This window comes from Aythya marila (genome assembly GCF_965140915.1).
Source record: "Aythya marila genome assembly, chromosome: 8".
NCBI lineage: Eukaryota > Metazoa > Chordata > Aves > Anseriformes > Anatidae > Aythya > Aythya marila.
This window is the reverse complement of record NC_139049.1, coordinates 23550642-23577760: the sequence shown is the minus strand read 5'-3', so window position 1 is coordinate 23577760 and position 27119 is coordinate 23550642. Positions and strand designations below refer to the sequence as shown.

Genomic DNA, 27119 nt, shown 5'->3' with positions numbered 1-27119 from the left:
ATTGCTTCACCCGAGAAGTATCTGCACACGCACAGAGCTATTTATTAGTCACTGAAGCCCAACCTCTGCCTTGAGAAGCCAGAGATCTCCCTCCAGGCGCCAGGAGATGGCGTAGGAAAAACATTCCTGAGTGTTTACCATGGCCCTGGTGCCTGCTGCCAGAGGGACCGGGGCTCGCTGCTCCTCCAGCCTGCGCTGGGCCTGCCGAGCTCGTGTGAGGTGTGATGGCTGGGAGAACAACACCTTTCTGCCCCTCCTGTGGGAAACACGGGGTGATAACATCGCTGGGACACGGTGATACCGCCCGTCTGCATGCTGGGTGGTGGGGGCAATGGGGACACAGGCTGCGCTTCTCCACCTGCCTTGCCCAAAGGCTCCAGCCCTGCCAGGCAGCGGGGGAGATGCAGGGGCAGGAGCATGTTAAAATCCCATATTAAAATATTTCAAGTGCACCTGTTTTCGCAGCCTGCAAACATCCTTATTTCAGCGCTTATTTCGGCTGCCAAGAAGTGAGGCTGGTGCTGCAGAGGAGGGTGTGCCGGCTGCAGCACGAGCAGCAGGGAGGAGCAGAGAGCTGTCAGGGTGTTCGCCTTCATCCTCCCTGCAAGGGCAACCCCACCACGCCTGCTTCCCTCTGAGCAGTCTGTGCATGGGACTGCAGTGCCCTTGGAGCTCCCTTTGCTCTGTTATCCTCCGAGCCCCATGGTCTGAAATAGGGGGGGGAGGGAAATGAAAGGGAAAGAATGAAAGAAAGCAGGGTGGGGAGACCCAAACAGGCTCTGGGAAATAAAGGTTATTCTTGCATGTAATTTGCTTGACCCAGATAAACAGAGAGCTGCTTGTCCTCGAAACGAGAGCAAGAGGCTGTCAGCGATGAGTTAAGAGAGCTGAGTACTCCCAAGGCTCCTACACCCGTCAGCAAAGCCGGTGCCAGGACTCTGTGTACACACAGGGCATTGCTCACCACGAGAAGCCCAAAGGCTGAAGTGTAGCAGGTGGCCTGAGCAACAACAGGAGGAAAAATTAGGTTTGGGGCCACGCAGCCCTCCGTGGTGTTTCCTAGCTCGGCACTGCATCTGCCAGGGGTGGCTCAGGCACAGCAGGATCCTGCTGGGAGGCAGCAGGGAGATCCCAAACCCTTCCCAGCAGGTTTTCCACGAGAGCGTGAAATATTCGGGCATGAACTTTTTTTTGCAGACGGTGAGGATTTTTAAAGTCAGACCCCACGGAAGGCTGGAGAGAAAGCAATTTTAAGGGAGTTTCCCTGAAAAGTGAGCGCAGGGCCCCAGCGAGCACTTGTCTGCGGGTGTTTTCCACTTTGCAGGCTGCGGCAAAGCAGAGCACAGCCACACACCCGTGCTGTGCCCGGGATGAAGCGGGCTGGCCGGGAGGTTTCTTCTCTGTTTTTCTTTTTTCCCTCGCCCAGCTGCCTGGCTGCGGGGAACACGGAGGAGCCAGGCATCGCTCCTCCGATGTGCCCAGCCAAGTTTATTCCCCGAGAGCCGACAAATTCCAGCGCAGCACTTAAGACAGCCGCAAATCCCAAGCTCGAAGCCACACCGGGAGAAAGACAAACCCCAGCGAGCCTTTATCAGAAAGAGCCCACCCACCAGCAGGGAGCGAGGGACGCCTTCTCAGCTTCTTATCCCTTTCTCTCCCAACCCTCCAACCTTTCCCTTTTTGCCAAACCTCCTCCTCCCAGCCCGTGCGGTGCCTCGAAGCGGTTAACTCCCTCCCGAGCCCGTCCAACGCTCGGCTGCCGGCCGCTCCTCCCCGGGGCTCTGCCTCCCCGTTCCCCGCCTCCCCGGTGGCCGGAGGCAGCCCCGGGAGCCGGCGGGGAGGGAGCGCGGTGCCCCCGGGGCCGTGCCCAGCATGCGGCCGGCGCCGCGCTCCCTGCCCGCGCTGCTCTGCTGCTGCTCCGCCGGGCTGCTGCTGCTGCTGCTGCGATGGAGGCGCTGGAAAGGGCTCTGGGAGAAAGTGGAGGCGGCCCGGCAGAGGCAGGAGGAAGGCTTGGACAGGATGGACAAGGCTGTGAGAAGCTTTCGGGAGCAGGTGGGTGCAAGGAGCCGCGCTGGGCGATCCAGCGGGGAGGGTGAAGGTGGGCGCTGGGTCGGCGCCCCCGAGCTAAATGGGGTGGGGATGGATCCTGGAGGGTGTAAAGGGGGGCAGGTGGGTGGTATTTCTGCAGGGTATGGGCAGGTGCTGGTGTGCAGCTCGCTGCAGAGGCTGTGTTTTGCCTGGGAGCGAGGCGGGATCCTGATTTCTCATCTGAAGTTATCATTTTCTTTTTGACCACGTGTGCCCACACCCCCCGGAAAGGCAGCGATCCCCTGCAGCGGGAGCCCCGCTGGGGAGCATAGCGAGGACGGGAGGAGGCAAGGCGTTATGGGGTCGTGTGGTGGGGGATAACAGGCGGCGGTGCAGGAGTCAGCAAAAAGAAACGCAGGCAGTGAGAGGAGGAAAATTCCAGCCTGTCATTTAAAAGTGCTATTTCTGCTTCCACCTCTTCCGCCATGGCAAGACAGTCAGCCCGATTGTTAAGGAGGCTGTAGGAAGTGGCAGAGGTGACATTTTGTACCAGAGGCCAAAGTCCAGCGGCACAGCCAGGAGGAACGGGGAGCTGCTCGTGCCGAGGCAGGCTGCCATAAATCCAGCTCATGCGTGCCGTTCCCTCTGCGGTCCCACTGAGCTGCCCGGCTTGTGGTTCAAGAGGGCTCACTCGGGTTCAGCGCCCAGCTTGAGGGATGCGTATGATGCACTTGTGTGCTGTTTAGTAGATGGCAGGGAAATTTCTGCCAGCCCAAAATGAACTCTCTGCTGTCAGCTGAGGCTCTCGCTGGCGTGCGCCTCCCAGTTTGGTCATTTGGTGGTGCCAGGGGAAGAGCTGCCTGTTTTCCTGCCTCACTGGAGCAATATCGAATAATATAGCCAATTCCCACTGGAGTTCAGCACTGCAGCAGCTCCTCCGGGCCCCGCCGAGACCTGTCTGAACAAGGCTGGAGAAAGGCTTTCTGCAGGGGCTGAGTAATACCGGTCTGGCCGGGAAGACAAGGCTCTAAAACACTTGGGCTTCTGCTGGCCCCGCAGGTTTCCTTCCATGCTCCCTAGCACTGGGGCAGGAGCAGGACTCCAGTCTTGGGGCAAATATTGCATTTGACCACTAAACAGCAGGCACTTTTAGGATGGGATACACTGGGCACTACTGGGGGAGGAAGAGCCGGCAGCAGTGTGTCATTCCCTGCTCATCATTTCCCTTAGCATCCCTCGGTGAACATGGTGTCCATCCTCTCTCTGTCTCTGCCGGAGCTTTCCAGGAAAATCCGGGATGGCTCCCTCCCTCCAGAGCACGTCTTCTACGCCTACCTGAGCAAGGTGAGGAGTGAGGGCAGCAGGGCAGGGTCTTGCCCAATGTTAGGGCTGTTTCTCCTGGGAGAAGCCCAGCACAAGGTTCAAATGCTGGTTCGAGCCTGGTTCAGACACTGCTGAGCTGTCACTACTTGGGGAGGTTGTAGAGTGCTGCTGTTGTCCCCCCATCATCTCCAAATGGGTTGGCAAACCTCAAAGATTCAGTGTGTGCTTCCATTCTCTAGCCAAAGTGCCCTGATCACCTCCTGGGTTTGCACCTTGGGGTTATCACTTTATGCCACCCTACAAGCATGATCAAGAAAACAGCCTTTTGTAATCTGCTGTGCTGAGTGCCTCTATCCATCATGCCCCAGCTGGTGCTGTGGCCTTCCTGTGTCCAGACAATGGTTTGGGGTTTGGCACAAATTCTTCTTGGAAAAGACCAAAAAGGCCTGCCCTGATGCCAGCTGCCCATGGGGAGGTGGAGAAGCAGGGAGAGGCAGGTGTGCTTTGCAGAACAGAAAGTGCTTGTGCAACGCTGCAGGCTGTGTCTCACCCATGGCTTTGCCTGCTTCCCCCAAGGCCCTCCAGATCACCAGAGAAACCAACTGCATCACAGAGTACATGCAGGAGAGTGAGACCCAGCTCCAGCAAGCCAGGCCACCGGGGAAGCCGGGTTTGCTTTATGGGGTGCCTGTCAGCATCAAGGACTCCATCAACTGCCAGGTACCAGGAGCACAATACCGCGCGTATCCTGAGATCCCTGGGGTTTAAATCTGGTGGTGGGGGGAGGTTTAACCTCAGCGTCTGGCTGGACTTTGTGATAGCTGATGGCAAGTAATAGGATTTTCTGCCCATCTCCCATACAAGCCAACGGAGAAGGCTGGTTAGGTTTTATTACCACCACACCATGTGGTGTGTACGTTCTGGATGTGTTGCTGGAGGTGCATGCACGTGTTTCTAGATTTAGATAAAAATACTGGGGGCAGGGAAAGTTGCAGTCCTTGATCTGTGAACCTGGTTGTACTCTGCTCCCAGGGCCATGACTCCACGTTAGGGTTCGTGAAAAACATCAACCAGCCCATGGCCGAGGACAGCGTGCTGGTGCAGGTGCTCAAGAGACAAGGGGCAATTCCCTTTGTGAAAACCAATGTCCCCCAGTCCCTCATCAGGTACGTGAGAGGCCCAGGTGCCCCCTCCCCATTCCTGCAGGAACGGCAGTTCTCCCTCCCTCCTCTCCATCGAGGGCTTCTATCAAGTCTAATTCTCACTTCCCACTTCTTTTTCAAGAACAACACCCAATCCACATTCCTAGCGTCTTTAAGTTTTAAGGCTACTCAGAACAATCATTCATTCTGGTTTGAAATAAAGAAAGAGAAGAGGAGAATAATTGCTGCCTTTCTTTCTTGTGCTGGCTGGTTTTGAAGCCACCTTTAAAAAAAAAATCTAGTTAACCCCTTAGTGGCAGTTCTGTCACTATACAGTACCAATATAAATGTACCCAAAACTTCCTGCTGTGTCTGCCAAGACCACTCGCGACACCACTGGCGTGGGATGAGGTGAGGTGTGCTCCCCTGGGCAGCCGCTCTGCTCGTGTCCCCCTGCCCTGCCAAACGACCTTTGGTAGAGCAGCTCCAAGGACAGCTATTGCCCAAGCCCTACGAAGTGCCTTGCCTTTCTTAACCGTGACAGGGCAACGACTGACCGTGTTTTTAAAAAGCCACACAGAGGGGTTGCCCCGGGGATTATCAGATTTTGCAAGTCACTTTTTTTGTCACACTTTTTTTTTCACACAGATTTTGCAAGTCAAAAAAAACTTCTCAAGTTTCTTTTTTTGAAGTGTGGGGTCCACATCAGCAGATGTCTGCATTTCCCTCATTTGCACACTCTCTGTCTCTCTAGCTTTGACTGCAAAAACTTAATCTTCGGTCAGACGTTCAACCCCCTGCTCTACACCAGGACCCCCGGAGGCTCCTCGGGTGGAGAAGGGGCACTTGTAGGAGGAGGTGGGTCCATCCTGGGCTTTGGGACAGATGTAGGAGGGAGTCTGCGTTTCCCCGCTGCCTTCTGTGGGATCTGTGCGCTCAAACCCACTGGGAACAGACTCAGGTACTTCGAGTAATGCTGTAACCTCTCTGGGTGAGACCCCATGGTCTGCTCTGTCGGGATGCTCGGGCTGCTGTGGGCGATGGGAAAGCTGGGAGGTAGCAGGAAGGGTTCACTTCTCCCTCCTGCCCAGACATCTTCTGAGGACTGAAGCACCAGTTCCCCCAGAACAAAAACAGAGGAAATCTCCCCACCTGCACGCTGGGGACAGGGGGGAGCAGTTGTTCCTGACTGACCAGACATAAACCATTCTGGCTTAGTTTGGGTCTCCCTTGGGCTTCCCCTTGACCTCTCCTTCTGCCAGCATCTGCAAAAGGAGGGCAGTGGTTTCATGAGCACTTCCTGCTGCTTGAAGCCTTGTCCTTCTCTGAAAACTCAGCTGCTGTCTTTTTGTCTCTTTGCAGCAAAAAAGGAGTCATTTCTGGTATCCCTGGGCAGAAGTCAGGTAGGAATTGATGGCTGCCTTCCAGGGAGGGGAGAAAGGCAGGGCTGGGAAGGACCTCGAGCTGGCTGTGGGGTTCCTTCTCCAGGACATGCAGAGAGGGAAGCAGGTTCCTTTTCAGGGACTCTTTCAGAGAGCTACCCCAATAGCACAGTTCCTGAGAAACGTGCTGATGTGTGCAAGAGCTGAGAGGAGCAGCTTGTGTAAGACATAAACCCAGATCCACCCTGTAACCCTCAGGGTGCTGTGCTGCCTGCCCCAGCCTGGTGGGAGGTGGGGTTAGTGGTCAGGGGGGGATGTTCTGGTGTTGTGATTGATAAGGCTTTTTGCTCACTTTGTAAGGCATGCAATGGAGACGTCAGGGCACATATCAATGGATAACAACCATGGGCCTGTTGGTGGGAAGGGACCTGTAAGCATCCCAGCCCCATTCTCAGAAGGGAGCTGTTGCTAACACTAGGCTAAGTCAAAGCGATGCTGAGAGGTCCTGCTTTCATACAGGACATGCTCCGTGTAAGCCATAATCAACCCTCAGCCATAATCACACTCTCCTGGTCTCCTCCAGTGGTCGCAGCAGTGGGGCCGATGGCCAAAGACGTGGAGAGCCTGGCGCTGTGCATGCGAGCACTCCTGTGTGAGGACATGTTCAGCCTGGACAGCACGGTGCCCCCCCTTCCCTTCAATGAAGAGGTAAAGGACCTGAGAGGGGCTGAAGGGCTGTGAATAAAGCTGCTGTTCCTTTAGCTCGTAACGCTGGTGGCCCTGTGGGACATGCCAGCCTGCCACGTGGCATGTTGGTGAGGCAAGTGCTGCTTTCCAGGCCTGCAGCATGGGTGTATGGCTGGCTCCCGACACAGCTGAAATCCTTCCAGCTGGAGCTTTTCCTTGCTCCGCAGGTGTATTCCAGCACACAGCCTCTCCGCATAGGCTACTACGAAACCGATTTCTTCACCATGCCCAGCCCAGCCATGAGACGTGCCGTTCGGGAGACGAAGAAGCTTTTGGAGGATGCTGGCCACACGGTAGGATGCTGCACGAATCCAACTGTCTTGCTCAATCTGTGCTTCCCTGGCACCATGTGCATTTATTCACGGCCAGGCCAAGAAGCACATTGTGTTGGCTGCTGTACAAACCAGGTCCTGAGGCTGTCTCCTCAGGGAGCTTTCAGTCGTGATCTGACAGTGCTGGTCTGAGCCTCAGGGAGCACCTCTGCTGGGTGGCTGTGATCAGCTGGTGTCCAAGTATTTCTGTAGTCTCTTCTCAAGCCCATTTCACCTCTTCTGTATGATGGCCCTTGGCAAGCAGTGCCACAGGTGCACTGCACACTGCATAGGAAGCCACCTCCTGATTGTGTATGTGGAAACAAGGACCTAGGGAGAAAAAAGGCAGCTGCAGGTGACAGCTCTCCTGTAGCCCAGTGGTCAGACCCTTTCCTAGCACCTCAGTTTTCTCCTCTCCCCCATTTCAGCAAGTGAGCTGCTGTTTATGAGGCACCGTGGTGGCTGCACGCCCTCCCCTGCCTTCACAAAAGGATGAGGAGGGAAGCAAGGAGCACAGACTCCTGCTCTCTGTCCTCCCCTGCTGGTTTTGGAGAGACCTTTGTGCCCTGGGGCTGTTCAGGTGATGATGGTGGCAGAGCCCACCTGTATCTTTTGACAAATCAGTGACTGCTCAGAGGGAAAACTGAATTTTCAGGGAAGGATGAATGGAGAGGGCTCATGGCAGGACTCCTCAGCCCTTGCAGGAAGGAGCCCAGAAGCCCATGATGGCTTCTCCCATGCAGCTTGGTTGTGCTTGCACCGACACCTTTTCTGTCGTCCTTCCAGCTGGTTCCCTTTGAAATCACGAACGTGGACTACGTGACTTACAACTTCTGCGTCAGAGGAATGTTTGCAGACGGGTGCACCTCCTTCCTCAAGAAGTTGTAAGTGCAGCCCAGGATTGTTTGTGTGATTGGTGCCTCTCTGGGAAAGCCCTCACCAGGGAGGCTGGCCGGCGTCTGGGTACGGGTAGCAGATCCGCTGGATACAGACAGTGGCTGATATGCAGAGGGATTTACTGGGGAGCTTACATTCAGTTGAACCTTGGGGCCATTTGGGACTGTTATCAGCCCCGACAGATCAAAGGAAACTGGGTGCTGATAGCCTATAAATACCACGGAAATCTGGGGAGCTGAGAGGAATGGAGAAAACCTTTTTGTCACTTAGGTATGCTGTTCGAGGGGTTGGTCCTCTGCAAGAGATCCACTGTAATTGCTTCCCAACACTGCTCGGCTAAATATCCTCTTCTCTTTCAGTGAAGGGGAGCTCGAGAGAGGCAGCATGGGGACATTCTTCTGGTTGGCGAAGTTACCAAACTGCCTGAAAACTCTCGTGTCCTGGATTACCAAACCCTTTGTAAGGCCCACTACTTCCTACCATAATTGTAGTCAAGCAATAGGTGTCTCCTGTTGCAGTAAGATTTTACAAGAGGGAATTCTTTAAGCTTTGCTTCCTGGCTGTGTTTTGACACATCTCCAAACCCAAGAGATGCTGTTTCTGTTCCCCCTCTTCCCTTTTTGGGGAAAATCCACACGTCCTGCCTCAGCACCGAGCCAACAGCTTGCATTTGTGATAGAGCTGTCTGAGAGAGCAGAGCTGGGATTAATGTAAGGTATTTTCTTTATCACTTCCTCAGGTGCCTCGATTGTCAAATATCATAAGAAGTATGAGAACAAAGTGAGTAAACCTTAGCCTAACCAAATGTGAAGATTTGGGTTTCTCCTCTGGAGCGTGGCAGTGTGTGCTACATTAGGGATACTTCCCTAGCTGCATGCATCTGTGGAAATGCAAGGCAGAAAATACAAGGGTGGGAGCAAACTGAGAGCTGTTTATGTCAGCCTCATAACCCTGAAGGGTTTGGCCAACTGTTCTGGTACTGAGGATGGGAATAAGGGTGGGGACTCACAGCCTGTTGCTTATGAACTGGATGAAGCCTGTGGGAAGGAAATATGCTGGCAGCTTTGGTTAATGCATCTTTCATGCAATGACGTAGGGGCCCCAGAGGGTAAATGAGAGGTAAATGAACAGGGAACGAGGCTTGCTCTTCCTTGCTGCAATGCTGATGTTGGGCAGTTAGGGGTGAGAAAGTACTTAAATCCTGTAGTAGAGAGGGTGTGTTTTGTGCTGTGCCGCTATGACACAGTACGTCTGTCTTCATGGTCAAGGATCAGGCTGTCTTTCATTGGCTTTGCTTCCTTTTTCAGCACAGTGGATGAACTCTGGGGTCTTCACCACGAAATTGAGGTAAAGTACTGCAATTTGGGCTTAGATAGTTCTTTTGTTTTATTTCTAGAAACAAGTTTCAGTGCTCACCAGCATTAGGAGATGACCAAGTCACTGATGTGAAGTAGGAACACGTCATACTCCTGAGCAGATCTCTCTTGGATGTGCAGGTTTTCAGCACACTTAAAGATTAGAACAACAGCAATTCATGCATTCACAGTCCTTAATCAGGCCTGAATTTTTTTCTTGTACACCTGGAAATGTAGGCCAGCAGCTGCAGCACCATTTCTATTCTGTTTTTCTCAGAAAAAAGCCCTTATCCCAGCTTGCCCCTGCACTCCCCGCCTCCAGTTTTAGCAGGGGATAGGCTGCTTTGTCCACTGGGAGGACTGCTGGCTGAGCAGCGAAGGGTTGGTGGGTTTTAGCAGGGTCAGGCCTGATACAGCTCACCCCACAACTCCTGGGGAAGGGCCAGGAGCCCAGCGGGGAGCCCAAGAAGAGCCTCAGCACCGGGGCAGCACATCCACCCCACTGACCAGCGGTGTGTTTGCTCCTCAGGAGTCTTGCCACCAGTTCATCGCCCAGTGGAAGAAGCTGAACCTGGATGTCATGCTTTGTCCCATGCTGGGCCCAGCTCTCGGTATTGGCTACCCCGGGAAGCTCTCAGGTAGGAGAAGGAAGCTCTCAGGCAGTGGCCAGTGGTGGGAAGAGCTCCAGCCCGTGGGGTGCACCCAGGAAAACCAGCCTGGTGTCTGCAGGAGCCAAGGGGCCGCTTTCCATCCTGCAGCCACTGCCTTCCCAGTGCACACAGCCGTTAGCTGGAGGTGGCGTTGGGTGTTTGCCCTGAACTGAACTCCTTCTCTCCTGCAGTGGCAGTCAGCTACACCATGCTCTACAACTCCCTGGACTTCCCGGCCGGGGTCGTCCCCGTCACGATGGTGACAGACGAGGACGAGAAGGAGCTGAAGGGCTACCAGGGGTACTTCCGAGACTGGTGGGACCGGACCCTGGCAAAAGTAAGTCATGTCACATCCCTTTGAGGGCACGAGCATCCCCACCCCACCCCAGGATGCCTCCCTGCCCTCTCCCCACTGTGTTTTTGCCACAGGCTTTTCATGGCAGCGTGGGGATGCCCGTGGCCGTGCAGTGCGTGGCCTTGCCGTGGCAGGAGGAGCTGTGCCTGCGCTTCATGAAGGAGGTGGAGACGCTCACCCTGAAGAAAAACCAGCTCGTCTGAGTCCCCATGCTTGCTGAGAGCAGGATCTGGGCTAGCAGAGGTGCAGGCTGTCCTCTCGTCCAGCCCACCCGCAGGACAAGCGTTCCTGCCTGCGAGGTGGCACTGATGGCTGGAGTGGCTGCCAGCCGTGGGACGCACGGGGAAAGCGAGACGAGCTCTGCTTCGGTGGAGCACTTCCAACAATTGTCCTAATACAGTATTTTTTTTTTTTGTCAGTGGAAAGTCTGTTATTTCAGGTGTGTGTTTGTGTGGACGTTTGGGGTGGAATTGAGCAATCCTCTGAACACCACCCAGGGAAGTGCAAGAACATTTTCCTGTTACAAAACGGGGACACTGAGGCACGGGGACTGGTTTTGTCCAACATGCCCAGACTCCTACTGACAGTGCCATAGGGAAAAGGTTTGTCCCCATAGTTCTCAGCTCCACAGAAGCTCCCTGAGGAAGAAATTAAGTGTTTTCCCTGCCACACACCAGCAATTGGAGGTCAAAACTGAGCCTGCAGCCTCTGGAAAGCAGGGAGGGAGCTGGATTGCTTCCCACACGGGGGACTGCTGACACCCTGCCAGCACGGGTGAGCACCAAGGGGAAATCTGGAGTGTGTAGCAACTCCCCAGTCCCATAGACACCTATGTTGCTTTCCACAGAGCAGAGGTATAAATTGCTTCATCCCAGTGCATTGCACTTACCAAGCAGCATGCCAGGCTCTGCTGCACAGAGGGAGCCAGGGCAGGTTTCCAGCGAGGTTCCCCAGCCGCTGGCAGGCACCCCACCAGGATCTGCTGCTGCTCCCCGCAGGTTTCCAAGGGTGCCTGAGAAAGGGGCTCCACAATGCAAAAGCGTCTTCCCAGAGCAGCAGTTCCCAAAGAGATCATAGCCAAAGCTTTGACAGGAAAAGGTATGGGTGTTTTTGTTTTGTTTTTAAATGTGTTATTGTTTAAACCGGAATAATGCAAAAAACAGTTTGTTTTTTTCAAGGGCTGGGCAAAGAGTTTACCCTGGCCTGTCCAGGACCCTGATTCTCTATCCGAAGGCTTTAAAAAAGGAGTAAGAGAGGAAAGGGGTGTGTGTGGGGGAACTCCAGGCATCCCAGGACTGAGTGCTATGTAACTGGTAGCTCCAGAGGACATTGGACTGAGTTTTTCACCAGTTGTAGGCAATCACTGCCCACACAGAAAAAGCTGGACAGGGATTTTCTGTTTGCATTTTAAAATCCAAGCCTGGGGGAGATTGTCCCAGGAGAGGCAATGCCAGGTGCCGGCCTGAGCTGGCTGGATGCAGCCCACAGCCCCAAACAGCCAGGAGCTGCATTGCCTCATTAGTTTAATCAGTCTCTCCTTGGCGTAGAGGTGGGCAGGGTACAGGAGTCCAAGCGATGGAGATGCCAGTGGACCTGAACCAGTAAACACTCCTCTGGAAGCCCCGAGCAAAGACCTCCAGCGAGCTGTGCCCACTGCCAAGGATCAGTGCCAAGGAACAGTGCGCAGTACGGGGCTGAGGCTGCTGCATGGTTTTAGGGGTGTTTTAGGACTTGAGGTGGCCAAAAAGGGAGGTTGTGGCCACCAGAGTGGCTTTCAGCCCCCAAACAAGACCCCTTCATCAGAGAGAACTAATTACCCAGGACACAGCCTCCTTACAAGCTCTGCTGTCCTACTGCCTGCAGCAGAGGCACGATCCTACACACCTGGCAATGCCGCCTTGAATCTTGGCAATGAACTTTCAGAGCCATCCCCCATCCCTTTCCCAGGGGCTTGCAGACCCTTGTGTTTTGAGAGATGCTTGATTTTCCAACCCCCTCTATCCTCATGCACTCCTTGGGAGTGTTCCTATAGCTATGGAGTACCTGTTGTGAGGGGCAGCTCCTGGGGCTGACGTGATTGCATGGTCCAGCTCCTTTGCCTCGTGCTGCCTGAAGGATGGCTTAGAAACTGGGGAGTACATGGGATGCTGGGCCCATCAGAGGGGATTTCTATGATATGGGTTGCCAAAAGGTTTGTCGAAGAGGCTTGACTTGGAAATGACGCAGAGCAGTCATACTCCTTAAAGACATCTCCAGATAGCTCCATCCAGACAGCCTTTCCAGAGGCACCATGTCCTGCTTGTGCCTAACCTTCACTCCAGCCCCTTCGTCCTCCCGAGCTCCCTGCTCTCTGAAAGATGTGATTTCACTCCCTGCCCTCTGATCGATGTGATTTCACTCCCTGCACCAGGTCCCCTAGGGCAAGCAGGGCTCTGTTGTCCCAGGCTCAGAGGGCTGCACATGCTGCTGCCAGGGGAAGAGTGATGACAGCTGGGCGCTTCTAGTTAATGTGCTTAACTGCTAATGAATTATTAGTTGTGGGGAAAGCCCAGACCTGGCTTTTGCAGACGTTCAGCCCCATTAATCAGCTCTGTCTGCTCCGTGTAGGAGCAGCCAGTGGCCTGGGGAGCTACAGCCTTGGGGACATCCCTCCAAACCCAGAGTGATCCGAGCACACTGCTTGCAGCCCGACCCACAGTGGGCAGGCAGACCCTTTCAAAGTCCATGGTCTAAAAAGTCCATTGCTGGACTTTGTTAATGCAATGCTATCTCAGAGCTGATCTTGCACAGGAGGCAACCGAGAGATCTGCATACATCAGCTCTCCTTAGGAGAAGGGGGGAGAGCCAGGCGCCTGTAGCTGACCCAGAATAGGAAGGACTGGGGGAGAAATTATGACCCAGGAGCGACTGTGGCAGGTCCTAGACCCATCATGGGCAGATCCTCGCATCCTCTCAGCCTTGCTCTGCGGTTCAGCTGCAGCCATTGTGCTGCTGAAACGGCTGGGGCACAGGAGGATCCAGCAGAAAATGGAAGAGGCACGGAGAGCACGGGATCTGGCCCTGGAACAAATGGAGAAGGCAGCTCGCAGGTTTAAACAAGAGGTAATTTGGGGGAGAGTGTGTGTGGAGGGAAGGGAATGTATCTTGGGTAACTGAAGAAAATGGGGAGTCCTAATCAATCCCTCTTTGAATAATGGTGAGGGCAAGAGCAGGGATGTGCATGTTTTGGATCATCACCAACCTTTTCTGATAGTCACCGCCCTGTATTGTCACCGAAAAGCCCCAAATGGTAAAGGCAGCATAAAGGAGGTATTTCTTAATACTGGCCTGTTGTGGGAATCCTAAGGGTGAATGCGGTATCCAAGCTGGGGACACTCTGAATCATGTCACCAGCTAAGAAAGTGTTCCCAGACCTCCCTATGCCCTTTTCTCCTCTCCCGTTGCTCCTGCCAAGCCTTTCTGCTCCTATTCTCCTCACTCTGCCACTCGATAGGAACCTGTTCACCCCATCACCCTCAAAGTACAGGTCCCTCCAGCTTCTGCACATCAGTGACCAAAAGCCACTTCACTCTGCCCACCTAGATTTTAGGAGGTTCAGTCCTTGGGTTCAGGATTTGCCTTAAACCCCATATAAACACTAGTTGCTATTCTTTTCTTGGGAAGGGGCAGGGGGAGGTTGCAAAGAGGCCACACACTTTTTTTTTTTCCCCCAAGTTAATGATAAATTTTGTAAAACTTTAGCTGGCTTAGCCGCCATCCAAAGCATTGTCTATTAATTAGGGTGGGGCCCTGCAGGAGAGTAAACAGAGACAGGTCAGACCTCTCAAACCTCTTACAGATTCATGCAACTCTCTGGTCAAGAGGCAGCTTTCTGCCTGTTTTGGATCTATTTTTACGAAGCGAGACTCTGCAAATTCCCCATCAGCAAATTCCCCGCTCCAGTAGACAGAGTGCTATGCAGCAGGTCTGCATTTCTACGGGGAGTGTCTTTTAAAAAATCTCTGTTCAAGGTCACTGCTGTGCAGATGTTAGAACCGGGGATTCACAACCTCAACACCAGCCTTTTCAGTCATGTCCATCCCTCTGTGCCGAATTTCTTACCCTTTGCAGAACCCAGGCACCCAGACCGCACACATCCTCTCGCTGCCCATGGTGGAGCTGGCGGAGAAGCTGAAGGAGGGGTCCCTGTCCCCGGAGAGCGTCCTTTACTCCTACATGGGCAAAGTGAGTGAAATGTACAGCATTCAGGGCTCTTCTGCTGAGGCAGCAGAAGGGGCTTTCAAACTGAAAACCAGCCCATTTTCTGGGAGAAGCAGCAAGGCCGGAGATCACAATTTGTCAATGCTGAGATGGATGAAGAGTGGCTTGTGGGTGAATGAGTAGAACAGGGATCCAGGGCAGAAAATGATCCCAGAAATAAATATCTAAAGTTTATGTGTAAGGTCTGAATGCTGGAGGTTTGAGGACATTGAATACTCATCTTGAAAACTCAATTTAAATGCTGTTTCCTTCCTTCCACCTACTCACTTGCTTCTCTGGAGAGGCTTTGGAGGTGACTCAGGAGGTGAACTGTGTGATAGACTTCATTCATGGCTGTGAGGATCAGCTCCAGAAAGTGAAGAAGCAGAAGGAGAAGGGGCTGCTCTATGGCATTCCCGTCAGCATCAAGGACCACATTAACTGCAAGGTACATCCCTAATACCCTTATCCTTGGTCTGGAGCTGGGAACAGAGCAGGATGTCCAGTCCTCTGCCCTCATACAAGGAATCCAGCCTGATCATTTTAATCTCATCGCTACTAGCCAAAAGTTCCCTCAGGCAAGGATGTTCTGGACTATTTATTTGTGGGGTCAGCAAACCTGTCTTCTGACAAAAAAACAGTTTTCTTGGAAAATTCCTAACTTGCGGTGATCTGGTTTCCCTCAGGTAGGAAAGTTCCATTCTGGCTGTGAGAAAAGTTAGGTGGGAGCTTTGTCACAGGAGGTGTCAGGGCTTATGTCTGTAGCTGTTACAGCTCTGAACAGCATCTGTACTGGTAGCTAAAGAACTGTGCTTCCCGTCCCCAAGGGCCACGTCTCCTCTGGTGGGCTGGTGAAACTTCTGGGCCAAGTGAAGGAAGAAGACAGTGTCATCGTCCAGGTTCTAAAGAGCCAGGGGGCAATCCCCTTCGTGAAAACCAACATCCCTCAGACAATGATAAAGTAATCTTGTGTTTGCCTTTCCGAAAACACTGTGTCATGCAGCTCTGTGATCTAAGGGTGGGTGGGGCCCACATGCATATGCTCCCACTCTTGTACAAACTAATCATGCACTGTGAATTAATTGCCTCCTTACTTTAATGAGTCATTCTATCCTCGGTCTTCCTGCAAAATACTACAGGGACATTATATCTCTTATATTTGATGCCTCTTTCTTCATAAACTAACTGTCCCAACAAATCTGCTTCACATTGATCCTACCCTCCAGGATTAATTCCACACTCATCCCTGTGCAGATGCTCTGTGCCTTACATTTATGGTTTGCAGAGGCAGAAGTACCTCACTCACCTGCTGGTTTTCCCTCTCCCCAGCTATGACTGCAGCAATCTGATTTTCGGCCAGACCCTGAACCCCCTCAACCACCAGAAAACCCCCGGAGGCTCCTCAGGAGGGGAGGGAGCTCTGATCGCAGGGGGAGGCTCCATCCTGGGCATCGGCTCAGACGTGGCTGGCAGCATCCGCCTGCCATCCAGCTTCTGCGGGCTGTGCGGGCTCAAACCCACAGGCAACAGGATCAGGTACAGCCTAACTTCTGTCCCTTTCTCCACCCACTGTGGAAGCTGAAGTGTCCCCCACCATGCATAATCCTACACAACAGATGTCCGTGTTTTCCTCCAGGTTTAAGTTACCAAATTAATCTGCCTGCTCCTTTTCATCAGCTAGGACTAAGGACTCTGTTGATGATCTCCATGACACATGATGACCTCCAACTGTTAACGCAATAAAGACTTAATTTATGAGTCACAGTCGGGAAACTGAAGGGAAATGCTGCAGGAACATCTACTTTTTAGATACTTTCCAGCCCTAGCATTGTTTGTAAGAGTTCTCTCTGTATCAGAGCTGGTTTACTCCCACGTGAGGAATTTCATGCACCAGGGAAAGAAGATGATAGCAACTATCTCTAACCCCTAGCAGCTCACAGCCCCTGAAAGTCTTCATTGTCTAGAAAGTGTCAAGTCTTTGTGGGACCTTTCGTTCTCTTGTATGTTGCCTGGGGAGAATTAGGAAGTCTGCAGCCCAGCATGGTGACTTGCCTCAAAGCAAGAGCTGCTCCTAATCTGTTTCTCCCATTACGTTCCTAGCAAACTGGGTGTGGTTTCTCCTATCACAGGAATGTACTCAGGTAAGTCCATCCAGATGATACATTGCTACTGTCAAACCTTCACTTCTTGCATCTCCTTCCGTTGCTGTGATGCCAGCTCAGTGTGCTTGCTCAGTTATGTGTTTCGCAACCAATTTAGACAGGTAATCTATTAGTCCAGAGCCTGCCTCATGCTATTACATTTTTGCACCATTTATTCTGTTCTGGATTGTGATCAGGGTTAACCTCATCACAGCAGAACTGAAGCAACAGATGTTCAGTTCAGGCAGTGCAGTGCGTAACAGTGAGAAATGGGAGATGTGCATCTCAAAGGCCTGCAATATTTCACTGGATGGTTTGAAGACTCTGCTGGCCTCAGTTGCTGCCAGGCGGTATTGCTGTTGGCAGTATGGCTGCAGTTCGTGCTCCTCTTGAGTGGGACTTGTGCCTGCAGAAGCCTGGCCCAGAAGGTCAACCTCAGTAGGTGGCACTAGGCCTCTGCTCTGAGACTTAGGGACTGTTGCTGCTGGGCTTTCTTGCTCACTTCTTGCACAGACATTGCCTTCATTCCACATTCCTCTTCCCTGACCTGAATTAAACTGCTCTCTGCTGAGTCACCACCAGTTACTAGAAGAGAGCTCCAGGCCCATCTGCCTGCAGTGATGGGATCTTTGTGCTTGCAGTGACAGGGACGCTGGGGCCGATGGCAAGAGATGTGGACAGCCTGGCCCTCTGCATGAAGGCACTGCTCTGTGATGAGATGTTCCGGCTGGATCCCACCTTGCCCCCCATCCCCTTTGATGACGAGGTAAAGCTCAGAGCCACTGTGATGCCTCCATTTGCCCATCACAAAAGTGAGATTTTGGGAGATTCACAACTGGTTTAATGTCTCAAGATAGTGAAGGACCTAGAGAGGCAAGTCTGCTTTGGAACTGAGGGGCCCCACATGAGCAACTACAAGAAGCCACACAGCTGGCTTGCCCTGATGAGACCTGCTTGATACTGACCCCTTACCCAGCAATAGCCAGGACAAGTTTGCTGGCTCCATCCTGGTCCAGTTTCTAAAGGAGCTGTTTTTGTTCTGATCAGAGAAACACCTCTCACTCTTTTAATGAGAGTCTGGTTTAACAGTCACTGACTTAAGAAATCATTGCCCTTTTCTGTTAGCTCTCTATTTCTACCATCTGATTGCTGCTTTCTGGCTCAGGTCCTAGGATCATAGTGTCCTTCAGTTGTCCCTGATATATGGACAATACAGACCAGTCAATTACCCTCAAGGAACAGGCTGTAGCCAAGTGAATTGTTCAGATGCTATCACATCTCCTATCTCAAAGTTGGGACAAGTTCACATGGCAGGACGTAGTGTCTTTCTGACCACACCAAGACCACTGCTGAAGCTCTGTCTTCTGGTCAACAGTGCTTTCCACCAGCCCTATTACTCCTGTCATTCCTCCAACTCAGGACACCTCAGATGCTGCCTTCCTGAGCCCTAGAATGGTCTAATCTGGTACATCTCACATGTCAAGCAATGGCTCCTCTCCTCACAGGTTTACACCAGTTCAAAGCCACTCCGGATTGGGTATTATGAAGGAGATGGCTACTTCCAGCCCTCACCCAGCATGAAACGGGCCATTCAGGAGACCAGAAAGCTCCTCCAGGAAGCGGGGCATACGGTGAGTTTTTATGCCTGTGGTTACCAGGAGCTGCTGTCCTTCTGCTTCTTACAGAATTCGGACAAGTCATTTCCCATCTCCTTTTTCACTGCCCATCAAATAAAGCCATTCCTCCCTGTCAAAATGCAATTGTCTGTTTCCCAAACCAAAGTGATCTCGCTTATGTTTCTGGCCTAGCAGACAGGAAAATCACCTTCAGATTCAGAGTTCACCTCCAAGTCTGTCTTCTTTAAAGCAGTGTGGGGCATGTTTTTTTCCCATCATGTTTGGTGTCCCCATAAATATCAAACTCACAGCAGCCTCCATAACCCCTCAGCTGCTGAATACAGTTTACAGATTTCTTGGTTGGTAAGGGTTTTGGAGCAGTTGACCTGCAAATAGACCCTTTCTAGCCTAAATTATACTGTGATTCCACTGATGGCAATTTGTATATGGGTGCTGCTCCAGTAATTAGTATAAATTAAAAGTATTTGGTGTTTTGAAGCCTCTAGATATTCTTCTCTAAGGAGTGGAGAAGAGGAGCCCATGCCAAGTCACATCATAAATAAGTGCTAATGCCTTGGAGACAGGAGAGGACAGCTGGCAGATGGCAGCAGCCCAGGTCCCTCTGAAAATGCAGAGTGGCACAGCCCCTACTGCAAGATCCCCACCTCCATCCTGCTCTGCAGCCCTAGGCACTGGGAGCAGCTGGTGGGTGGCCCATAGTCACGGTGCCCAGCTGTTTCTGGCACGTTGCTCCACAATTGTGTGAGCCCCAGGGGAACCTGAGGCAAAAGACAGTGGTGTGAGCTGCCCAGAGGTGACCTACCATGTCCCTTGTGCTTGAGAAGGCATCACAGTGGTAGGCTGCAACCCAGCATGACCCAGGCAGGGGTGCAAAACTGCTGGCCACACATTCCTGCTGTGTTACACCTTCCCACCACTTCCCACTCATCTCATTGTTGAGTCAGGAATGTTTAAAGAGGGCTCTGTGAATCATTTGTCTTTCTTGCATCCTGAACGCGGATGGTTTTCCTGCAGCTTATTCCCTTTGCACCGCCCAAGATTGACTACGTGGTAGATGAGCTGTTCACCAGAGGGATTTTCTCGGATGGTGCTGCTCACCTGGTAGACTGCTTGTGAGTAAAACCCGCTTGCTTTCAGTGCTGGCCCTGGGACTTGACACTATATGGCCGGTGGATGCATTCAGAGTGTTTTTATTCCTGTGGGTGTGTACTAAAGAGTGGGCAGCACAGGAGCTATTTTTGGAAGGGTAAAATTAACATGGGCAGCAGCTAGTTCAAGAGGGTAGGTCATACATGTATGCGTCAGTAACCCTGTGCAGTAATAACATGCCGTGTGTCCACAGTGCTCTGGCACTGCGTTTTTATGCAGTTAGCTTTTGGTGCAGGGGAAACACCACACACTGTAGGACTTCCCCTGGAGGTGGGTTAGACCTGGAGGGCAGCTCACTCCTCCTAAGCAGGAATAAAATCAGATGAGACAGATCGTGGGTGAGGATAAAGACAGGGAGATTGCTTACTGATCACCATCATGTACTGTGTTTTTGCCCTTTCTCACGTACACGTTCAGAAAAGCACCACCAGTGTTGTTGAGGGGCCCAGCCATGCCCTGAAGTGGGCTGGTGGAGCTGGCCAATACCAGCATGGGGCAGCCCCGGTCTCTCCTCACAGAGCACCAGGCAGCTCTCCCTCCACACACCACAGTGGGTGCTGAGGCCATCCCTCTGCTCTGTTTCAAGGACATCTACCACAAACATCTACCACTTGGCTCAGGGGTAGCATTGGCCTTCCCGTATCAGGTACCCTCTGGCACAGGTTGCTGTTCTTCACCACCCCTTCACTCTCTGCCCTTCCAGCAAAGGAGACATTGTGGATCCCAACCTCAAATCCCAGTTCAATACGTACAGGCTTCCTGCTCTGGTGAAAAGGATCTTGGCTATCATTCTGAAACCCATTGTAAGTATGAGGACATTTTGTCTGTGTTATAGGAGTTGTGCAAGGTGGGAAAGCTTCCACATGAAGGGTGGTGGGCTGCTCCACTCAGAGCTTTGCTGCTTCGTGGCAAAAGTCTGATGGTTTTCAAAGAAAAATATACTGAAGTAAACTTAGTCCCTAAGCAAGGATCTAAACAGCATCTCCACATCCAGGAGATGCTCTCCAGGGCTAGCAGTGTTGTCTAGAGCCTTATTTCCATGGGTTGTTGTGATTGAATGTATAAATTAATGTTGGAATAAAACCACCTCATTGGAAACTACCTGTTCTTCAGAGCCACTTCTGCTAGGACAAGAAGTGTGCTCAAAATACAGTGTCATGGTAGCCTATGTCATGCTGGCATGCCAGCAGCATATTTTAGATGCACTGTTGTTGACTAATCCCAGATTTTTCCTCTTCCCTCTGAAAGTACCCACGAATTGCTCGGGATCTCAACGCTCTCTGTGGAGTGGGGTAAGTGGCATTAAAATAGCTCTAAAGGAAAGGATGTACATGAATATGTTCACTGGGTTTGTGGCATCTATCTAGATGTTAACTTGCTGGACAAATCCCCGTCATGAGGCTGTGCAGCACAGGCTAAGCCTGCATGAATGCATGCTGCCTCAGCACCACCTGGGCTCAGCATGGTGTTATCCAGGGCTATGCAGCCAGAGATTATTTTAAGAGCTCATCTTGGCAGGGCTAGGAAGTCTCAGCACAGGCAGATACAGGCTGTTTTCCTCAGTGTCAGGGGAATTCTGGTACCCAGAGCAGCATGTACCAACATGATGGAGAGGTATCTGCATGTGGATGCAGTATGGTGTGAAATACAGACATCTCTGAGAGAGGCAAGAGAAAAAAAAAAAAAACAAACAAACAAAAAAAAAACAACTGCTGAGAGCAGCTGAATGTAAAAGACCACCATGATTTTTGTCGAGGTGCCAGAACAAGTGGAAGCATGGTGGTAAGCTCTTGTGGTGTACCTGTAAATACTTGTGAATCTGTGCAATCATCTAGGTGATACTATAGCTTCTTCCAAGAACAGTCAAACAGTTTCCATAAAAGTGGGCTAGAAGCGTATTTTTAAAAATGTTTTCTGTTGCTACAGTCCCATTGCTGATTAATTCTGCCACCTTTCCAGGTCTGCCAAAAACCTCTGGGATCAGCATGCAGCAGTAGCGGTAAGATGATTTCTTTTACCTTACTAAGTATAGTGAGATCCCTAAAATTTCTGAGCAGTTGCTTTCAGCTCTGTGATTGATTTGGTGTTAGAAATTGATCATGAGGAAATAAAATGGCTGGGCTTTTCTTTGAAATTCAGTCTTTACAAAAAGCGGTAAGAGCTCAAGACAATAGATAGTCATGTGGATGTCTCTGCTTCCTGGAATATAGGGAAGAAAAATTATCCAGTGCCCTGCATTTTCTAAGCAGAAAGAGCATAAAAACAACCACTGAAGATGAGGCTTCATTTTTAATGCTTTCCATCTCTTGGTGTAAATCCTTCATTTTAGACATTAGGTGCTATTATCATCAGTTAAAAACATGCTTGAGCAGAGATGCTCAAGCAGAGATGCTGGGAGTGTGTTATGGTTTAACAGGTCGGGCCACTAAGCACCACACAGCTGCTCACTCACTCCCTGCTGCAGAATGTGGGAAAGAACTGAAAAAGCTACAAGTGAAACAACTCACGGATTGAAATAAAGTTATTTTAATAAGGAAAAAAAATAAAAGTAAAAGCGATGCAAAACATTATTGCTTGCCACCAGCCAACTGGTGCCCAGTTGTTGAGCAACAACAGCAGCCCCCCTGCCAACTCCCCCCTGTATTTGTTGTTCCATATGGCACACACGCTATGGGACACCCCCCTGGCCAGCTTGGGCCAGCTGTCCCAGCTGTGTCCCCTCCCAGCTCCTTGGGCACCCCCAGCCCCTCGCTGGCAGGGCAGTGTGAGAAGCTGGGAAGGCCTTGGCTCTGTGCAAGCACTGCTCTGCAACGACTGAAACATCAGTGTGCTGTCAACATTATTTTCGTTCTAAATCTAAAACATGGCACAATACCAGCTGCTATGAAGAAAATTAACTCTGGCCCAGCCAAAACCAGGACAGAGTAAAAAAATGCATTTGTGAACAATTTGGCTCAGGTGTATTTTGTATGAACTCGTTCTAGTTCAGGAATAAAGGACAGGAAGCGTTGTCCTGGACAACTGAGTCCAGCACTGCTCACAAACCAATCATATTCCTCTTCAAAGCTAGTTGGATTTTGCACCTGTATTTATTTTATTTGGCCATCTCCTCTCTTCCCGCTCTGATAATTGTAAAGCTTTGTATTTCCCTTGTTTATTCACTTGCAGTTTATTCTCATTTTATTCCCGTCCTTGAGATTAAATAACACCTCTCCTCTCTGGTATTTTCCACTGCCTCCCTTGTCCTTGATCTATTTATAGAGAGCAGTTGTATCCCCGTTCAGCTGGTGTTTTGCAAGGCTGAAGAAGCCGAGCTGTTTTAGTGTCTCCCCACAAGCCAGGATCCATGTTCCCTGTTCCTCACAACCCTTCCTAGAGAACAAACACAGCCCCAGAGTGCACCATGCAGCTTCCATCAATGTCGGTCACGAGATGGAAGTGCATGCTCACTTGCAGCAGGTCTGACAGACCATAGATCATAAGAAAAACTTCTGTAAACCAGCCTGGGCTGATGGGAGTATTTGGAAGGAAAAGGTCTGATTGCTCAGTGTTGGATTTTTCTTTTTATTTTTTAAGGTGAAAACAGATCATCCTTCCAGCACTCCTATCCCTTTACTGCTTCCCCCCCCAAAAAAATAAAAATTTAAATTTAAAAAAAATCTCAAAAAGCTTTGTCAACCGCAATGATATTTCAGATTGTTTTGCTTTAGCAAAACCATTATTCACAGTTTCTACTGCAAGCAAATGCCGATCCAAAAATTTTGGCTAGCTACCAGCTTTCCTTTCAGAAAAAAAATGAGATTAGCTGCATTGACTGTATTTCCTGGAAACCCTTTCTTTTGTCAAACTTTCAGCAGGAAGGATCTCAGACTGCTGGTGGAATTTGAGGTCAGATAAAAAATAGCCTGGTGGTCAGGGCTTTCATAAATGATGTGAGAGACCCTTGTACAGAAAGGTTGGGGTAAGATTGCACAGAACAGGGTCTGGAACATGGGACAAATGTGTCCTATAACCAGGGTAGGCTGCGGAAGTAGCCACACTGGTCTGTCTGTATCTATTTACTAAGAGAAAGTGGAACAGCTCTTTTGAGGGTAGATTCATTCATTGCCTGATGTTCAGCAAAGGTGTAGAAATCCAAAATGCAAATCTAGTTCTCTCTTGGATGTACAGTACAAACCCAAAGCTGTGACTCCTACATCCTAGAGGAGAAGACTACAGGCTTACCTAACCGTCTCTTGCTGCTTCTTTTTCTTACCTATAACCCGATACAGAATGAAAGCAGGTTTTGTGAAAATATTTGGAATTCATGTCTTCTATCCAAGTTTCTTCTACCAAAATAACAAAGCTTTTAGGAAATGGATTTTTTAGTGAGCTGAACATGATTCTTTGTATTACTGTTGATTTCCATTCAATCAAATCTGAAGATAAAACTGTACATAAGAAGGATTTGGTTAATACTCAAAGGAATCAACTCTGAAATGCCCACATAGCACCATGTCTAGGTCTGAGCAGGACATGGTATTCTGCCAGAAAACCTAGAGTTGGAAGAACAAAACCCATTGGCTCTTTCAAAGCACAGCTCAGATTTGATTTGATTTTTCACTTTTATCCAAGCAGGGTTTTTTTTGTCCTTTTTCCATGCTGTAGGCGTTGATCTGCCACTGCTGTCCAACAAACATTGTTCATCATCCGCTCTGTCTTTCCCTCTAGGTTTACCGTACCGAGTTCATTGCTAAATGGAGAAAGCAAAGACTGGATGTGATTCTCTGTCCTGCACTGGGTCCAGCCTTTAACCATGGCTATGCTGGGAAGCTGTTTGGTAATCTTCACTGAGATGTCTCTAGATGCATCCACAGTGGTGTTTACGGGCACAGCAGGAGCAAGATATTTTGGTCTCATTAACATTCCCCAAGCCACGTGCAGTGCCTGCTCTTCCTTCCAGGGAAGATAGCAAAGGGACGTCTCCTCTGGGTGGGCCTCCCCATGCCCCCACCCCATCTGAGCTGCAGATGTTTGGATTACTATGGAACAGCATTAAGTGACTCATCTGTCCCAGCCATTACTGGGTGACTTTCCCTTGTATCATCTGTCCTGCAAAGTGCTTGTGAGGATAGTTGTTAGAGTTCTGGCTGACCTTAGCACCAGAGCAGGCTCTTCTGACTGTGGTTATCTATGTTCTCCAAGACTTTAAAAATAGCAGAAAGACTAAGTTGCCTCTGACTTGCAGAAAGAGGCAATCTAATAGCTTCCTGCTGTCAGGGTCCTCCAGCCCTCTGAGATCCAAAATGCCCAAGATGGTGGTGTACTCCCAGACCTGGACATCTGGATTATCTTGAAAAGATAGCCAGGGTTTTTCTCTGGGCTATGGTTGACATAGATTCAGACTTTGTCACAGACCTAATCTCCACCGTGACTGACAGGTGAAGTCATGGGGCTCACTCTGATTTCAACAGCCGTGCAGCCCTCAAACTTCCCCACCAAAAGTCCCTTTAAAAACAGCACGTTCCCTTTTAAAACAGCACGTTTTCATTGTCTCTTTAGGTCCAGCAACTCCAGTTCAAAATCCCTTTAAACCAAATAGTCACCTGAAAGTCCTTGCTGTCCCAGCACCCTTAAATTTTGCCATTGTGCATGCTCTGTGTGATCTTTTCCAGCTGCAACCTCCTATACCAACTTATACAATGTCTTAAACTTCCCTGCTGGAGTGGTGCCTGTCAGCACAGTCACAAAAGCTGATGAAGAAGAACTGAAGCATTACCGAGGGCACTACGGGGACCCTTGGGATAAGAGGCTGAAAGAGGTGAGCAAGGAAAGAGCTTAAGTCTTAGCAGAAGGCTATGACTGGCACAGTGGCACATTGTCCCATATCTTCTCTCTATCTCATAATGAGAGTGGAAACTTCTTTAGTGATGTGGTTGCATATAACGTGTTACCACCCTGAATGTGGTACAGATAAGCTGGTGTACACCAGCCTGCCAACTGTCCCCTTGCATATCTTTCTTCGACTTTCTTTCTTTACTGCCAAAAGACAGCATTTTCTTCTTGTGCAACACCTTGGGTGCTCTGACTCAACACCACACTTATTTTTTTTACAGGCTGTGGAAGGAGCTGTGGGGCTGCCTGTGGCTGTCCAATGTGTGGCTTTGCCGTGGCAGGAGGAGCTGTGCCTGCGGTTCATGAAGGAGGTGGAGACACTGTCCCGTGGCACAAGGAGAAATGTGTGATTTATCAGGATCTGCCTCCATGATAACTTTTAATTCCCTGTCCTCCTCTCCAGTCACCTTCTACCTAATGCACAAAGCAAAGTAGATAGCGAGCTGCAGACTCTGAACCACCATTTCAATAAAATGACAATAAATGCTCTTTAAAAAAAGTCAGCAAAATCTCATCTCTGTCCAAGCTGTTTGTTAAATTGGGACAAAAGTAAAAGAAAGAAATGAGAGTTCACGTTGGACCAAAGGAGTCCAATAACTGTAGTGAAGCTATATTTGTTGTATGACATGAGGCTGAAAAGGTGTTTACGTCATTATTTTGCTTCCAATAGTGGGAGTAGCAGATGTTTGTGGAAGAGTGTAACCTACTAAGTGTAGGATTCTTTCTTTAGCTGTGCCACAGCGAAAAGCTATCACAGCTATCTTGGCTTAGATACTTTTTGGCATAAACTTGTAGTCAGCCCATCAGTGTTAATAGCTGCCAAGAAAGCTGTCCCTCATGAACCTGTTGGCTCCCTTTTTAAAGTTGTTACTTCTGTTGGTCTCCACACCATCGAACGGCAGTGGGCTTTACAGTTTAATTGGTCAGTGTGTAGTGGAAAGTTTCATTTTCCTTGTTAAAGCATATGCAATCTGAAGTGGTTACTAATCTTCCTGTGCCCCTTGTTCCTCATTGTTTCTTCCAGTTAAGCAATGGGAAAATGAGGTTGTTTTTTGTTGATGCTTATTTGTTTTTTTAATTTATTTGTTTTGGTTTTAATTGCTTGTAAGCACATAAGGAAACAATTCAATAATTTCTGTGGCTATTTTTAGGCCATTTGCACTTTTGGTACTTCCAGCTTTACTGTGAAAATTGTGTGCTGTTTCTTGTTCGTTGCACTCCAGGTGGATGAAGAGGCTGGGAGGGAAGGTGCAAGCAATGAAGGGAAGCAAAAAGCTTTGAATAAGCAAGTGTGTCTGGAAACATGACATCAACCTGAGTGATGATCCGTGCCTGCTCCAAGCCTGCATGTCTCTCCAGGTTACAGGGGCTGGAGATGGTACTTGCTAACAGGAAGAGAGGCACAAGGCCAAGGGGCAATACAACTCCTGTTATTTATCTGCCATCAGCCCTAGAGCCTCCTCGGGACTGCACAGGGATGCTGTGGTTGTCCAGCAGCCTCACATCCTCACAAGTGGGAAGATGGGAGCTCACTGCTGAAATAACCTGGCTAGGAAGGGCACCGAGCGATCTGGACAAGCGCAGACCTTGTTTTGCAAGGAAGGGATGTTGTCCTGTGCTCCTGTATCCCTCCCTGTCAGTGCAAGGCTGAACGAAGCAAAGGGGTGCTGTTCCTAAAAGAACTTTCCGCCAATATTTGCTTTTTGCTTTCCAGCTACTCTCTGTGGGTGGCTCTGAAAAGGCCTTACTGTTCCTCCCACTCTCCCCTCTCCAGCTTCCAGCCAGACACTAGACCCCAGGATCCAGCAGTGTTAGCAGCCGTTCCCAGGACCCATCACCCAAAGGGCAGGGTCACCACCATGCAGCAGCCCTGCCTGAAGCTGAGACAG

General features: G+C 50.4%; 2 protein-coding genes across 2 annotated transcripts; both read left to right on the top strand.

Annotated features, from left to right (window-relative positions):
* The first annotated feature begins 1691 nt into the window (after positions 1–1691).
* LOC309881010 (fatty-acid amide hydrolase 1-like) lies at positions 1692–10608 on the top strand. Its single transcript, XM_082766543.1, has 15 exons — positions 1692–2052; positions 3259–3372; positions 3928–4071; positions 4384–4517; positions 5248–5454; positions 5856–5896; positions 6459–6583; positions 6790–6915; positions 7720–7817; positions 8190–8289; positions 8570–8610; positions 9138–9177; positions 9715–9823; positions 10027–10172; positions 10265–10608. Exons 1-15 carry the CDS (start codon positions 1873–1875, stop codon positions 10391–10393), a joined length of 1734 nt encoding a protein of 577 aa, XP_082622669.1. The 5' UTR covers positions 1692–1872; the 3' UTR covers positions 10394–10608.
* Positions 10609–12918: 2310 nt separating this feature from the next.
* Positions 12919–25721, top strand: LOC309881079 (vitamin D3 hydroxylase-associated protein). Its single transcript, XM_082766666.1, has 15 exons — positions 12919–13292; positions 14301–14414; positions 14734–14877; positions 15257–15390; positions 15759–15965; positions 16530–16570; positions 17212–17336; positions 18076–18201; positions 19222–19319; positions 20060–20159; positions 20605–20648; positions 21316–21355; positions 24067–24175; positions 25011–25156; positions 25452–25721. The coding sequence occupies exons 1-15, from the start codon at positions 13083–13085 to the stop codon at positions 25578–25580; spliced, it is 1767 nt and encodes a 588-aa protein (XP_082622792.1). The 5' UTR covers positions 12919–13082; the 3' UTR covers positions 25581–25721.
* The last annotated feature ends 1398 nt before the right edge of the window (positions 25722–27119 follow it).

Coding starts and splice junctions, on each gene's coding strand:
- LOC309881010 (XM_082766543.1), top strand. CDS start 1,873: ATGCGGCCGGCGCCGCGCTCCCTGCCCGCGCTGCTCTGCTGCTGCTCC. Junction 2,053..3,258: donor TGAGAAGCTTTCGGGAGCAG/GTGGGTGCAAGG, acceptor CATTTCCCTTAG/CATCCCTCGGTGAACATGGT. Junction 9,824..10,026: donor CTACCCCGGGAAGCTCTCAG/GTAGGAGAAGGA, acceptor TCTCTCCTGCAG/TGGCAGTCAGCTACACCATG.
- LOC309881079 (XM_082766666.1), top strand. CDS start 13,083: ATGACCCAGGAGCGACTGTGGCAGGTCCTAGACCCATCATGGGCAGAT. Junction 16,571..17,211: donor TATCACAGGAATGTACTCAG/GTAAGTCCATCC, acceptor TTGTGCTTGCAG/TGACAGGGACGCTGGGGCCG. Junction 17,337..18,075: donor CCATCCCCTTTGATGACGAG/GTAAAGCTCAGA, acceptor CTCTCCTCACAG/GTTTACACCAGTTCAAAGCC.